We start from the raw sequence: 16,179 nt of genomic DNA on the forward strand, positions 1-16,179 counted from the left end.
TGTTGCTCGTGAAGCAGTTCATTTAAGTTGGTCCAACAACTCTCTTTTTTCAATGTGAGGTATATGTTTTATGCTCAACAAAGACCTAATGCACACAGTGGGACATGGAAACAACTTTTTTTCAATAGGTTCTAATAAAGCAAACATTTAATCCACACAACTGATCTGTTGTTTCCACCTCTTTGGCTGTTTTAACATAAAACACGACCAACACCAGCTGACACCAAAGCGTGATTACAGCTCACCCGACTAAACATAAATCCTGAAGGCTTTTCTCTCCTTTTATTTTCTCTTTTTTTAAATATTCGGCAAACAATGTGGTTTTTGTTTCTGTCTTCTTCTACTCTATTTATTACACCCCCTGTAGCCTAAAGCGCCACCTTTTGGTGACAGTATGCATCCAAGGTTACTCGCGCCAAAGAAGCTAATAAAAACAAGCCTAATTTGCATGATCCTTCCTTTTATCTTTTTTACTTGAAGCAATTAATGGTTTTCTTTAAATTGGTCACATGGCTAATGAGATAAAACATCTTAATAATGTCTAGAGGAACCACAGAGTTGGGTGACAGTTGTCTTTGAGTTTATCACTGTGAGGAATCCCTTTCACAAATTTATTGTCCATATAAAAATATTCATTTAGCTGTTGAATAATGTAAAGTTATACATGTAGACTCTACCTGGACATGATGATTTCTGAAGTGATGCAGAAAAACATACTAGGTGACATGTTTTTTTCATTAGCATTAGCATTAGCATACACCTTCATGCTGCTGTAAATAATCACCACCAAATAGACTGTATTACTGAAAATAGTCCAACAAAATGATTTTTTTTGTTGAAGTAACATTTCCTGAAACAACCAGCTTTTAAAGGAATTAAGACTTGGTTTTATGGTTTCTTATACTTTAATTGAGGAACAGAAAATGCATCACGTCACATGTGTATTTTAGGTTGCTCTATATAGAAACCACATGAGCACACAGTATGTGTTTGAGGCTGCAGGATGACCCGCACAGTCCTTCACTTTACATATCCAGAATGACAGGTTGTGCCTAAAAGCCTCACGTCACATGACCGTACAGCCCTCTAACAACACATCAGTCACACGGATTCAGTGTGTGATTAAAACCAAACCCGCATCACCGAGGGCAAGAACACTATGCTCTCGGGAGGCTGTTAATTACTGGATATATGTGCAAACAATGTCACATAAAATTTATGAATTTCCGGATTAATTGCCCACAGGTTATGTCTTTCCGAGCAATTTCCAAGAACCACTGGTGCACGTCATCGGTAGCTCTTTATATTATCTCCGTTTCACACTGTTGAGGCTCAGAAGAACCTTTGGATGGTGTTTGTCTTTCACAGTTGATTTTAAATCTTTTTTTTCTTAAACCTCGGAGCTTTCAGGGTGAATTATTATTTCACATTTTTTGGCAGCTCATGCTATATTTCATTTCCAGCCATTCTCTACATTTTAAGTGTTTGCACCTCAAATATCACCACAAAGCCTTTGAGGAGCAATCACTGCTTGACATTTAATCACTCCGGTGTTGTGACCACATCACACTGAGTTAATATAAACCAAATTCAGACTTGTCTCTGGTGATTGTGTGGCAAAATTGGATTTTCATCCAACCGTTTAGCCTCCCCCGCCATTATCAGCCATTTTAAATATATCATACCTTTATCTGTGCTGGGCATTGACTGTGAAAGGGGGTAAACCACACCAATAAAGCTATCAGGCTTTCTATCTCTCAGTCAGATGCTGCGATAACACCATGTTAAAGTAGGGTCTGCCAAATGCATTGTGCGCTGGATGTGCATTATTCACAGCAATGGGACTAAATTTGAAAGGCTGTGATCCATGAGATAAGTGACCTTTCTCTCCTAACCGGATGCTAATGCTCTCCTCCCTGCAGAAGGCTGACCTGAATACATTTTCAGATGTTGAAATGCAAAGAAATATTCAGTTCAACAGTGCAAATTATTTAGAATGTTGATGTTTATTCAGTTTAATTTGCCGGCCAAGTCTTGATATTCATTCATTTATTTATTTTAAACATTATATAGAGAACAAAACAGCATTGAATTGTGACATTTCTGAACAATTTAAATATACATAAACAGTGATTTGTATTTTTTAAAAAAGGTTAGACATGCTTGAAACAAATGACATGCATACCTAGTAACAGAGAAACTACACAAAAAAAGGATTCAAAATAATGAAATATTGGATTTTCTCCTACAGAACAGTGCTGTCCAACATTTTTCTGTATCTGTGTTGGAACAATACATCGCTCAAAGCACATCATCATAATCTCTTCTATGACAATTCTAATCTTTTAATCTTCATCAAGGCATAAACATCCAGTATGTTGTCCAGTTTTCATCCACCCCCTGCAGATATTACATAGGCGCTTTCATTCAGATTCAGTGAACATTCACAGAGCAGATGTAAACACACAGCTCGTAGTCCTCCAGAAGGAGGAATCGCAGTGTGAGGCTTCAGAGTGGCATAATTAACACCGGACAGTGCACCAAAAGTGTCCGGCTGCGACGAGGTCGACTGAGCAAATACAATGAAAGCTTGTCCTGTGGTAAATGACAGACTTGGAGAAAGGCAAAATGGTGCTCGCATGGTGTAAATGCAGGTGACCTGAGTGACTGCAGACTGAGAGAGAGAAAGAGGGGGGAGGGTTGAGACAAATCTCTCTTAATTCACATATTGCCAAAATGGTCATTTGTCCCTAAGTGAGATGAATGAGGCCTGTGGTTGAGTGGCTGGCTGATTGAACGGATCGGGGATGTGAGGAAATTGAGTTGCTTGACCCATCACAGGCCTCACAGGGAGGCGTAGTGAAAAGCGAAGAAGGGATTTGTGGGTTTAACACCTGGCCCCCAGGAAACACAAAGCTGTTTGAGAGTCAGAATTATCTGATAGTGTTTTATTTCTCATGTTTAGGCAACTGGACTTCTGAGGCACTGCGGGAATATTCAATAAATAAGAAGAATCTTCATTATTAACATGAAGAGGTTACTAATGAACACATGAATCTTTAGTTCTCCCTGTTTAGCACATGTGTGTGAACATGAATAAATGTTTTATATGCATAAGTGTTTATTATTGTAGTTTTATGTAATGTTATTGTAGCTGCTCAACCAGTAAAGGCTGTCAGACATGAAATGACAATATATGCAAACACAGTTGTCACAAAAAAAATAGTCTTTACAGAAGAAGCTATAATTGTTGATGGTTATTGGACATTAATAAACACTTGAAACATCCTTAAATCTGCTAATCCCCAAAGTGTAATGTGTTATAAGCTGTTTATTACATTTATGTAGGTTTGTAAATACTATAAATAGGAGGACTTATTAACATATAAAGTGTTGTAGGTCTTAATTTAAATTCTTACTCGATTCTTTCGTGTTAAAAATCACAAATAGCTCACCTGGTTGAGCTGGTGTCCCACGTACAGGGGCTATATTCCCCGATGCGGAGGTCATGAGTTCAAATCCTGCTCATGGCCCTTTTCTGCAGGTCCCTCCCCCATTCTTCTCCCCCACTTTCCTGTCTCTCTCAACTACACTCTCAAATAAAGGCAAAAGGGCCAAAAAAATTATTACAATTTTTTTTAAAAATCACAAATTCAAAGATGGAAAATTAGTCAAATAACTCAAACCTGTGGTGTCCAAAAATCACTTTACATTGGTTCTTATCTAACACACATGTAGTTAATCATTCAAAATATTCCATCCATCTTCCCTTAAGTCTGACTTTAAGGTTTAGGGATTCATGTTCAGTGGAGCCTTCCATGTATATACATGAATTTATATCACAGATTTGCCCTACACATGTGTTCACATATACATGTCTCATGTCGGGTTTTGTTTTTACAACATTCATAAAGTTTTAAGAAATTGCCAATTTTTTTTTCTATCCAACAAGTAATGCTCTGAGGTTCTGTTGCTTTTAGCACAGCACAGCACTCACTGGCATACCAAACACTTTTTTATTTTAATTGAAAAGTAAATTCTTATTTGGTATAGAATTTAAGCTCTGTGCTATGCTAGTCGACCTAAAGCAAATGCATATTGCCTGACCACACACTGCACAAAATGGAAAAGCTTCTCCATTTAATAGTAGTTCCTACAGCAGAAGTGTAAATGCTCAAATTTCCATTTTGTTTCAATAGTTGATGGGGATTGTGTAATATAATGTAAAACCATTGTGGTTACTAAATTAAACTCTTATTGTTCTAGTCGCTGTTCTCAAGATCAAAAATGTTAAAAAAAATTAAAACTAGTCAAAACCTGAAGCTTTACAATCATCTGAATGATGTCACCTCAGTTCAAATCATCTATCACACGTGAACATACTTCCCTCTAACATTCAGTTTTCCATGTAATCTCTATCACAGGAGTCTGTAAATAAGTATTATATGTACATACGATTCATGTAAACATTTCAAGGCTTCAAAATAATAGTTTATCACAGATACATGAAAAACTGACAGCGGCCAGCATGCGTCGTGTCTTTTGCACCTCCAAGTTGTGTGTGGCCAACTTCGCGATGGGATATTTCAGTGCTGGATTACTCTGGCACGCTGATCTCATAACACACGACAAAGAATGCGGCCCTCTCAAATGACAAGCATTGGCAGCCACTCATTCACATCCGCTGTCTGACAATAACAACAAGGCTGCCAGTGGAGAGCTTGGAGGTTGTACAGTAAGTCATTTGCCAGCGTTGAAAGAATGTTTTAGGTGGGTCAAACCCTTTTCAATTCTCAAGTGGTCAACGGGCAGCGTGTTGTGGTCGGATCGTGGTTTTGGATGCCTGAGCTTATTGGCAAGAATGAACGCTGTGTTTTCCATTTTTCACCTGGTCGTTCTAGCAGGTAAGTGGTTGCTACATACAGAAAATATATGTCCTGTTTGCTTTGTTTAGGTTTGTGTTGACTGAAGTTAGAGAAGGTTATATTTACAGATAAACAGATTTACTAAACCCTTTATTTTTGGATTTTACCTCATGAAACTCCTCTCAGGTCCGAGTAAGATTCAAAGACCAAACTAATGAGCAAATTTAACTGTTGTGGCAAGGACGTGCATGTTGTTCTCTTCTGCTTTTCACCACACGGAGTCCCCCTGCATAATTATAGCAGTTTCTTAGTTTACTCTGTTGAATGTGTCCAGAATCATTGAAGCATTCAAACAGCACGTTGCTGTAAAATGACCTTCACTTCAAGGTTAGCTGAAAAATGAAAGGGGATCCTTTTCTGGCTTGTGACAGATATGAGGCGGAAATAGCAAAAGAATATCTCTATTAGCAGCCCTTACAGGGGTGCCGTCGCATGTTTAAACAAAGTATTGCCAAATTTAGACCCCAAATCCAAATCAGTGAGGATATGAAGCGTTTATGTGGCCTTGCAGGTTTAAGAGCATGAGTTTGAATGCATGTTTTTTTCATGAATATGTATCCTGGGAGCTTAAACACTGCCTACATGAAAAAACAACTTCTCTAAATCACAAAATTAGATGTTTTTTAGCACTGAGCCTGACTACACTCTGTCCAAACACATGAAAGTGGGTCAGTTCTAGTCCGTCGTGTGCTTATGTTCACAAACATGATACGTTCATACTATGGAACTTGTCACATCTATTTTCAAGTCATATTGAATTAACTCAGCTCAGGTATCAGATGGTCTTAAAGCAACATCACTACTTTGGCACTTCATAACAATTTTTTCCGTTACACTTCCAAATGTAAGTACACAACTGAGCGTGTCCTTGGTTGTTGGTTTCAGGTGGCGTCTGGGCCTCCTCTGACGAAACCCGTCTGGTTAAAACCCTTTTCACCGGTTACAATAAGGTTGTCCGTCCCGTCAGTCATTTCAAAGACCCGGTGGTTGTGACTGTGGGCCTTCAGCTCATCCAGCTCATCAGCGTGGTGAGGTCTCGTGTCACACTCTATCACCCCTATCTGTATTCAGATTCCCAGTCATCAGCTGTCTAAACACATTGGTCTGCGTCCACAGGATGAGGTCAACCAGATCGTCAACAGCAACGTGCGACTCAAACAGGTTCGAGTGTTTTTGTTGTGATATGATGAAAGAGTAGACGTTGCACAAACTTCACTGGATATGTGCAAAGAAAAGTATGTCACACTGAAGTAGTTTGTTTCCTTTGTCATCTCTTCTATAAAGGCCAGATGTTGGTCTCGTGCTGCACGGATTGTGTTTTGTCAAAGGTCTTCCTTTAATCCTTTGCTACCAGAATGAGTTTTGTTGGATTTAATTCAGATTTGTTGCTCTCTATACTTTATAAAGTTTGGAGACAAAAAGGCGTATTCAAGACGGATTTGTTCACCTTTAAATAACTGAAGAATATGAAGTGTGTCTTCTCTGTGTTAGCTTTGAAAAATTCATATTGAAATGTGTTCTGAAGAATTCCTTTTCTTCCAAATATTAATGTACACAGCCTTTATTGTGTTCGCTGTGTTTTTGTTTTCTGTTACAGATTAAATCCTCAATAATGAATATATTTGCTGAGCTGCTTTCCTTTGTTCTGACTCTTCTCGTCTGTCTTTTTTTCAGCAATGGAAAGATGTGAACTTGCAGTGGAACCCAGAGGATTATGGTGGCATCAAAAAGATCAGAGTTCCCTCCACTGACATTTGGCGTCCCGATCTGGTTCTCTACAACAAGTATGCTATCAGGCTATATTTGATCCATGCCATGTTTCGTTTTCTTTGTTCTCACACCATTTTCTCTCACCACAATAAGCTTTGAGTGACCCGAACATCTTGACTTCGAGAAACAATCAGTGCATCTGTCAGTGACATTTTGAATCGCACTTCCCTATACAGCCGTCTGTAGCATGTGAAAGCTCAGATTTCATCAGGGCTAAATCTGGCCTCTGTTTCGCAGGGTCCCCCTCCTCCCTTTTCACACCATATGCTGCGTCTGACACACTGCTGTTTCTCCCTGACAACCAGCTCTGCTGCGACAACAACTTGTGCCAACCTCACCCATCCTCGGGCACTGATGTCCCCCTGCGTTAACATTTAGCTTATTATCCCCCATGTTGATGCTGCCTGTGTTTGTGTGCGCCCGCAGTGCTGACGGTGACTTTGCCATCGTTCATGAGACCAAAGTGCTGCTGGAGTACACGGGGATGATCACGTGGAACCCGCCTGCCATCTTCAAGAGCTACTGTGAGATTATCGTGCTGCACTTCCCCTTTGACCTCCAGAACTGCAGCATGAAGCTGGGCACCTGGACGTACGATGGAAACTTGGTCGTCGTCAACCCTGTAAATACCGCTGAATCAATGCATAATTACTTCTTTGGCTGAGAGTTAGATGAGAGGATTATAAAGATGAAGTCTGTTAATTTGGTATTTTTAAAAAAAAGAAAGAAAGAAAAAATCCAGCACCCCTGAAGCTCTCTAAATACATCATTTTTTACACAGTTTTTGTACTGATTTAACAAAGGAGATGTTGATAAGGCAGCTTGTTTAGTTATCTTTGGACAGAGCCTCGTTAAATGTCCTCAGGTAGCAGGAAATGTCCCCATAGCAACATTACCTACAAGTACTAATGATGTTTGAAAGAAAAAAACATTTTAGTTTAATGTTGAATATGGGGTGACTGTGGCTCAGGTGGTGGATCGGTTGTCCTCTGATTGCAAGATGGTTCGATCCCCTGCCCCTCCACAGTGCCCTTGGGCAAGACATTGAACCCAAAAGTTGCTCCCGATGGCAGGCAGCACCTTGCATGGCAGCTCTGTCGCTATTGGTGTATGAATGTGATCTACTCTCAGATGTATGTCGCTTTGGATAAAAGCATCTGCTAAATTAAATTGGATGGAACATTTTAAGAATATTTGTCATTTCCAATAATGTTCCTACAAGATTAAAAACCAACTAATGCATAAACTGCAACATTTAGAGAGTGTTTAGAGGATGTTGTCAATGATGCAGATTCCTCCAAAAACAGAAAGTCATTTATAAAACATTCTTGTGATGTGATATATTAGAAAAGATGAAGACTGTTGTCTGTAATGTTCTGGGGATGTTTTGGGGCATGTGGCTAAAGTGACACATTACACAATGGTCTTTCATTAAACATGATCATAATGCTACATTATAACAAAGGGAGGACGCTCTCAATGCAACGTTAAAAAATGTTTTGGAAATATTAGAGCATAATGCTGTAAAAATGTTGTTAGAGAATGTTATCCTTCTACAATTGTAGTTGGAAAGCTACCTTCTCCTGCTTGTAGGTTCATGCAAACCCAGTACCGTTCAGCATTGTATTTAACAATCACTTTTAAATGCAAGCAGAAACCTGAGGCAACTTTTGACCAACAAAAAAACCAAGTACCCCAAAATAACTTTAGCATGCATAAACAGTAAAACAACTGGAGACTCATACATGTGGAAAGTAGAGAAAGTGAAATAATCATCACCATGTTTATTGGTTCTCTTCACAGGACAGTGACCGTCCAGACCTGAGTCACTTCATGGAGAGTGGAGAGTGGGTGATGAAGGATTTTCGGGGCTGGAAGCATTGGGTGTACTACGCCTGCTGCCCCGACACCCCCTACCTGGACATCACCTACCATTTCCTCATGCTGCGGCTTCCGTTGTACTTCATCGTCAACGTCATCATCCCCTGCATGCTCTTCTCCTTCCTGACTGGCCTGGTCTTCTATCTGCCCACAGACTCTGGTATGTTTACACTCATAGCAAGCAATAAGCTCATGACATGAACCAGAAGACCTCATTTAAACATTCATTTTATAACTTGTGTGCAATAATTTTTATAATAAGCTATATATCTCTGTTTATTTCTCACCACATACTTAATTTTAATCATTATAGTTTAGTTTGGAGGTTTTAAAGCAAACATATTGCTGAACTAAACGGTGTTACTACATGCAAGGCAATAGTTCAACCTTTTTGGATGCACAAGACAAAGATGAGTAGGATGGTGCCACTGTCTCCTAAATATGAAGCTACAATTAGCAACCAGTTAGCTTAGCTTAACATAAAGATCACAAGAAGGAGGAAACAGTGACCCTGGCTACGTGCAAAGGTAATAAACTCCTTCTTCCAACACATTTAAAGCTCAATATTTGCTCATCAATTTTGTTCATCCTGCAACCTTACAGTATAGCCTTTAAAACTGAAATTATTTATACTTTTTGTTTAGATTATATTTGTTAATTAGTGAGCTTAAGAGGTGCTGTTTTACGTGCTCTTTATGAAGATCCACTTCTGTGAAATCAAGGTTTTTATCTTGCTAATATGATCATATGTTGTTTTTATTTGCTAAAACTACTTCATGAGCAAAATAAGCGGTTAGCACCTTGACTGAGCATTGTTAGCAGACTGGGCCTGTCTGTATCATTATTCTCTTTCAGAACCTTTTCCAGTTTGGACATACGTTGCTGACTCATGCCAATACTACAACTTGCTAAATTGTGGTGCAGTAGCTTTACAGTGTTTGAGCAGAGTCAAAGGTGAGCTGGTGTGCTCGAGCTACAGTGAGTGATGGAAGAGTAGCAACAGTGTGGAGTTACATCTTAAGCAATTTAAGGCAGGGATTTATTATTTTTAAGGGGAAAAAAACCCTGTCATCAACATCAATGACAGCAGAGGACCTTTAACTTCAGACAAAGCCAGGTGGCTTTTCTTCCCTATTTCCAGTCTTGATGGTAAAATAAGCTAACTGGCTGCTGACTGTGACATCATATCAAATCCCCTGCTTAAGTGGCCGTTAAAGGATTCCAGGTTTGACACCTGAAACGTCTACAGATGCTCACTATATGTGTGAATAACAAGGAAATGCAAGAACAAATTGTCAAAATGAGATGAAATCTCTTTTGCAACATTATGTTTGTTTCATCACATAAACTGGCACCATGTCTGACAGATCTTCGTATTTAATGCTGCCCGTCAGTCTTAGGCATCCCAGCATCCATCGGCTGCAACAGGAACTGCACAGCTTATGTGCACATCTGGCTGTGTTCCCAGTGTGTAGGTCTGCCTCATTACCCAGAGTCCCTCTGTGCTGTCATGTCTGAAAGCAGGCCTTTGCTTTAATGTATAATACATCACTTGATCCCTGTTTCTGATATGGCTGCTGACAGGATAGTGTGGAGGAGAAGCTGGTGCCAAAAGACACTCTCTCTGGGATAACTGATCTTACTGAGCAACAAAAAAAAAATACATGTCTTGCATTTTGCTGGTTGTGAAATGGTGTCAGAATCTGTTTACTTGTTCACTTCTTAGTTTTATAAAACAGAAGCTGTCCCTCACTTTTCAAACGGGATTTGTTAATATGGGTGAACAATGCGATCATTGTGCTGGTTTATGAATTCTGGAGGCAGATTCCTGATAAGCTGACGGGACTCACAGAGCAGGTCTATAGAAACAGCCCTCCCCTGTGGCAGAGGATGAAGACTGCATGTTCATGAGCCGACATAAAGTTGAATGTGGCAACAGCACATGTGCGACTCTCATTTCAAAGTTTCAGTTTTTCCTTTTAAGTAAAACACATTAAAATGACACAGAATCTGTGGAAATTACAGTTTAGTACACTGCTCAAATCCCAGCTTCTTCTCTTAAACTACATCCAAATTTAGTAATAATAAACATCTTAGCAGCTACTCTGCATATGAGACACAAGTTATGATCGAAATAGAACCTTTTCTACTTAAGGTCCTTCAAAGTTATCACAATGTGTACCTGTTATATGAGTTGAAACAAGTGTCACTGATTGAAGGATGTTTTTTGATAATTAATCTGAATGATTTTTAAACTGGAAGAGGTCAAGAGTAGCAAACAAGACGATCAAAGATTGGAGAAGGGTCTGAAGGAGCAACACTGTGTAGAGATTTGTTCTCAAGTTGTTTTTGTGATCTTAAACACAAAACCTGCAAAAACAGCCTCATCTCAAGGCTGCTGATTAGAAGCTTTTAATCGTATCTCACGAGGCAAAATTCATTTACTATAAAGATTGTGTGCTGCTCAATGGACTTTGAAGTGAAACTGTTTGGTCCATTTTGTCTGCTTTTATCTTAGTCATCTCACAACTGTTCTAATTGGATCCTCACCTCTCGGTTGGAAACCATCTAAATGTCGACTGATCACAAATAATTCTCCCCACAGCCACTGCCTCTGATGTTCTGTACCTCTTGGTGGTTTTCAGACAAACTAAGAAGACAAAAGAAGCAGTGAAAATGTTTTTTTTTTTTTTGTGCCTTCCAGGTGAGAAGATGACTCTCAGCATCTCGGTCTTGCTGTCTCTGACTGTGTTCCTGCTGGTCATCGTGGAGCTCATCCCCTCCACCTCCAGCGCTGTGCCGCTCATTGGGAAGTACATGCTCTTCACCATGGTGTTTGTCATCGCGTCCATCATTATCACTGTCATTGTGATCAACACCCACCACCGCTCCCCAAGCACTCACACAATGCCAGACTGGGTCCGCAAGGTGAGCACCGGGGAGTAAATGAACAAGTCTCACCCAGTTTAGTTCCACTGAACCATACACCATCTTTTTCCTCTGCATTATACTGCCATCTAGTGGCAGCAGACAGAATATCTGTTTTGTTGTGGGGTTTTTTCTCTGTATCCAACTGCTCACATGTTGCACTCTTTTTTTCATGACAGGTTTTTATCGAAACCATTCCCAACATCATGTTCTTCTCTACGATGAAACGTCCAGGAAAGGAAAAGCAGACCAAAACCATCTACGGTGGTGATTTTGACATCTCAGATATTTCTGGCAACCAGGCCTCCGCTGTTCCCTACCAGTCACCCATCACAAAGAATCCAGATGTCCGCAGCGCCATTGAAGGAGTCAAGTACATCGCGGAGACCATGAAATCCGATGAAGAATCCAACAATGTAACCTTTCTTATTTTAAAAACTGTATCTAATGTGGGTTTTCTGTTTTTGCTTATGTGACACATTGTCCCTGCTCTGTTTTTTTTTTCAGGCTGCTGAGGAGTGGAAGTTTGTGGCCATGGTGCTGGATCACATTCTGCTGTGTGTCTTCATGGCTGTGTGTCTAATCGGCACATTAGGGGTGTTTGCAGGCCGCCTCATTGAGCTGAGCATGCTTTAAAGGCTTTTACTGTTTCATCTTCTCAGATGGTCAATGTGGAACATGTTACCTTTGTTTTAGAAGTCACTGTATAAGCCTGCAGCATTTACACTGTCTGAAGAAATCTCTGTTTGTTTGCTTTTCAGAGTTTGAAGTTGTATCAGTGTTTTTGACAGAAGTACATTTCTTTTTATGTGGATGAGCTGACAGGTGTGTACAAATTTAATATTCAATTAATTCCAAAGAAGTCAAACATTTTGGAACATTGTGCAGTTTTGCTTGACTTGTTTGTAGACATGTAATAAATTGCTTTTAACAGTTTACAGTGTTTTGACTGAGGCGCAGTCTGACGAATGTAGCGCAATCCCTTAGTTCGGCTGTGGCTCCAGTCGCAAGGTTTGCGGTTCAATCCCCCGCCCCTCCACAGTCAAAGTGTCCTTGGGCAAGACACTGAACCCAACGTTGCTCCCAATGGCAGGCAGCACCTTGCAGGGCAGCTCTGTTGCCATTGGTGTATGAATGTGTGTGTGAATGGGTGAATGAGAAACACATTGTACAGTGCTTTGGATAAAAGCGCTATATGAGTACAGACCATTAAGTTCAGATAGAAGAAAAATCTGATGCGTGTCATGTTTTAGCCCCTGGAGTACGAGGAGTCTGTTGGATATTAACAACCTCAAGCTTTTGTAGTTATAACTTTCTTTAAGAGTGTTTTCCGCTGTTTCTATAGTACAAATGTATCTGTCAAGCCTCTATTTGACTGTCAAATACATATGCAGATTCTGTAGCTTTGCACTTTCAGTCCTAGACAGTTGTTTTCCTTGTTACTTATCTGCTGGATCTACAGCCATTGATGAAGTCACGGTTATTTTTAACATAAACCCAATGAGTCTATTTGCTCTGATAACTGAGTGTGATGCAGGCTTCACCTAATCTTTTCAACATGCTGCGCAGGTAACCTCCACGTAGGACGCTGACTCCATGTAATGTGTGGGTTTTATAGACGCGGCAAGAATTGATGTGCTGCCATTAAAATGCACACATGATGGTGGTGAAGCAGAGGCAATATATCAAAATCCTTTTTATGTGATGCACATCCACAATCCTGTCAGATGAACCCGAGCACACTGATTCCACCCATCGTGTTCTGTGCTCATTTGGATTCATTTTAAACTGGATGTTTTTTTAACACTACTGGTTATAGAAAAGTGAATTTTCTTATAGAGAGACATTTAAACCACTGAGCCATTACTTTTAGCTTTATCACCATTTAGGTATTAATAAAAGTAATATATAAATTACTTTAAACTATGTATTTAAAGTATATCACATCGTTTAACTTGACCTCGCCGTCTCAGCATTCATGTACAGATGTTACAGATGATTTAATGTGCTGCGCGCTATATATTTTAAATCAAAATGTAATCACAAAAAATGTATATATATTATTTTTCTTTTTTTTTCAAAATAATTGACCCACTGTATAGTTCAATTGCCAGACTAGGCCATCTCCCACAGTGTGAATACTCCATAGGAATCAATATTCTATCCTTGTGGATGGAGAAACAATGAGCTGGCATTATTGAGGGGTTTGGCAACGTGGAGAGCAAACTGACCACGTGGTCACGGCCTAGTGCTGCTGGCTGGTCATGTGACTACTGGACTGGAAGTTAACATCTGTCCTGCTTTGTTTGCTGCGAGTGAGCTGAAACATGTTATTGTTGCACCGTCCCAACAGAGCGCTTCACTGTCAGAGTGCTGCCTCATTTGTGGTTCCTAATGTTCTCATCAGCAGCGCTTTTAGCTCTCAGCAACCAGCTTCCAGTTTTGGGTTCAGGAAGCAGACACAGTGTCCACTTTCAAGATTAGATTTGAAACTTTGCTTTTTGATAAAGCTTGTTGTTGGGGCCGACTCAGGTAACCCTGAATCATCCTTTACTTATTTACTCCCATGATGCTTTGAGCACTCTCCGATGGCATTAATTTTCCATCTTCTTTATCCCATAGATTGTGTTTTGTCCTCTCTGCTGGTATTAAGTTCTGATTTGTGGTTGCTGCCCTGTCCTGCCTCCCCGGTGCTTTTTGTTCTCTTGTTGTTGTCTCATTGTTTGTTGTTTCAGCCAGGCTAGTATAGGCAGACAGCTGTCCTGTCTATGTTTGATTCTTCTGGAGTTGTTTTTCAAACTCTCTACTGACGCCAAGTCATGCCCAAAGGGAATGATCAGATTTCTGGTGTTTCTCTGTCAACTGTCCTGAGATGACCTGTACTGTGAACTGGCTCTGCATAAAAAAAAAAAATAAATTGAATGGAAAAACTGCTGACTCAGTATCAGGTAAGATATATAGATAAAGTGAAAGCAAGAGGCAGAGGCCTTGTTAGGAGCTTCACGTATTTGGGGGCTTAGTCCAGTCCAGTAGTCATTAGATTTCAACCAGCTCATTTAAAAAAAAATTTCAGAGTAAAATAAATATAAATTGTCTGATGCTGTGCTCTTGGAAAAGTACGGTCATCCCACTTTCTTTTTATTCTTAACCCATGTTTCACATCAGTACCATAGTGAGTGTAGGTCGGTTAGACCAGCAGTTCTGTACCTCAGAGTTCTGTATATGATTTGTTTAGCTATAATTACGTGAAAAAGCAAGCCTTGGAAACACTTGTTTTCATGAATTATATTTGCTAATAATTTGGGTGACTGACCCTTTAAACATAGCAGAAGAGATGCAGGTGCCAGTGAGGGGAGGAAGTCCAACCATGAAGTCTCATAACAGAATAACCCAAACAGATAAGTAATAATAACAGAACAAATCAGCTGCCTGTGTTGCTGACAAAACAAATCTGTCTATGGCCGAATGACAGCTTAACTAACTACAGCTGAAACTGTGATTAAACACTTGACACGACAGAAAGACTTTATGAGCAGTAAAATAAAAAAAATAACACAATTTAGTTGGTGAATCTTGTCATAATAACATTTGTTTCCTTTCTGACAGATTCAAGGCTGGCTTATTCGTACAGAGCCAATCATATATTTTTCTCAGCTCATGATTCGTTGTAGTCAGCACTGATTAGCTTGCAAGGACATTGAAGTGATTACAGGAGTGTGCCAGCAAATATCTTTAAAATAACAACACAGTAAAAAGAAGAACAAAAAGAAAGTGTAATTTTAGAGTCACATATTGTAAAAGAACAAATCACTAGCTGTACACATACAGATTTTTTGATGTGGACATTGATTACACTTTTGGCCTGCTTTTTTAAAGTTAACTTATTAATAAATACCTTTTATCTGGGATTTTACTAGCTTTTTTAACCCTTAATATACACAATTCTTCTTTCAAATAACAGTAAATATCTGAAAATGTATTATATTTTATGCTGAATTATATGCCTTAAAAACAATGTGTGATTTTACTGTTTAATTTTATCAAATAAGGACTTACTATCATCGTATTATTGATGTACGCAACGTTTACAGTTTTGGATTGTTTTCTTTGGCCAAATACTTTTCTTTTTACTGTAAGTTGAAATACATTAAGAAGAAGTGTAATTTGACAGTCAAACATTGTAAACGGACAAACTACTGTATGTAAAAACAGATTAGATATTTGACATGGGTCTTCCTTACAGTTTTGGCATTGTTTTTTAAAGGTTAAATATGTAAATTAATATTTTTTTTGTGATTTTTGCAAGTTGTTATCTGGAATTTAACAAAATAAGGAACATTTGTAAAACAAAACAAAACAAAAATACTAAATTTCATTTTTCAATCCTTGATATACAATACGTAAGTGTTTTTTTTGTTTTATTTTAATCACAAATGTTTTTGTTTGTTTGTTTGTTTACAGTGCAGCCTAACCCTGATCATACCTGAGGGTGTAAAGTACAGAAGGTCAAGTGAGTTTACTTCAACCGTAATCTGCATAGTCTCGGTAGGGATTATACTATGTTCTGATACACGAGGACCCACGAGGACAGATATGTGATATATGTGTGTGTCTGTGGATGACAATGCAGATGATGTGTTGTTATGTTCTGTGAGTGACTCGGGCTCATTCCTGC

At 39.2% G+C, this 16,179-nt stretch overlaps 1 protein-coding gene across 1 annotated transcript; it reads left to right on the forward strand.

Moving 5' to 3' along the window:
• Positions 1-4,676: 4,676 nt before the first annotated feature.
• LOC103369952 (acetylcholine receptor subunit alpha) lies at positions 4,677-12,440 on the forward strand. The gene is made up of 9 exons (XM_008298818.1): positions 4,677-4,904; positions 5,811-5,953; positions 6,042-6,086; positions 6,600-6,709; positions 7,122-7,317; positions 8,499-8,736; positions 11,281-11,504; positions 11,684-11,920; positions 12,012-12,440. The coding sequence occupies exons 1-9, from the start codon at positions 4,862-4,864 to the stop codon at positions 12,138-12,140; spliced, it is 1,365 nt and encodes a 454-aa protein (XP_008297040.1). The 5' UTR covers positions 4,677-4,861; the 3' UTR covers positions 12,141-12,440.
• Positions 12,441-16,179: the final 3,739 nt, after the last annotated feature.

The sequence above is a fragment of the Stegastes partitus genome, unplaced genomic scaffold (genome assembly GCF_000690725.1).
Source record: "Stegastes partitus isolate 25-593 unplaced genomic scaffold, Stegastes_partitus-1.0.2 Scaffold1353, whole genome shotgun sequence".
NCBI lineage: Eukaryota > Metazoa > Chordata > Actinopteri > Pomacentridae > Stegastes > Stegastes partitus.

Excerpts from the sequence above, each read along its gene's own strand:
- LOC103369952 (XM_008298818.1), top strand. The coding sequence starts at position 4,862 with ATGAACGCTGTGTTTTCCATTTTTCACCTGGTCGTTCTAGCAG. Across the intron at positions 6,087-6,599 it reads GCAACGTGCGACTCAAACAG|CAATGGAAAGATGTGAACTT; the intron begins GTTCGAGTGTTT and ends TCTTTTTTTCAG. Across the intron at positions 7,318-8,498 it reads ACTTGGTCGTCGTCAACCCT|GACAGTGACCGTCCAGACCT; the intron begins GTAAATACCGCT and ends TTCTCTTCACAG.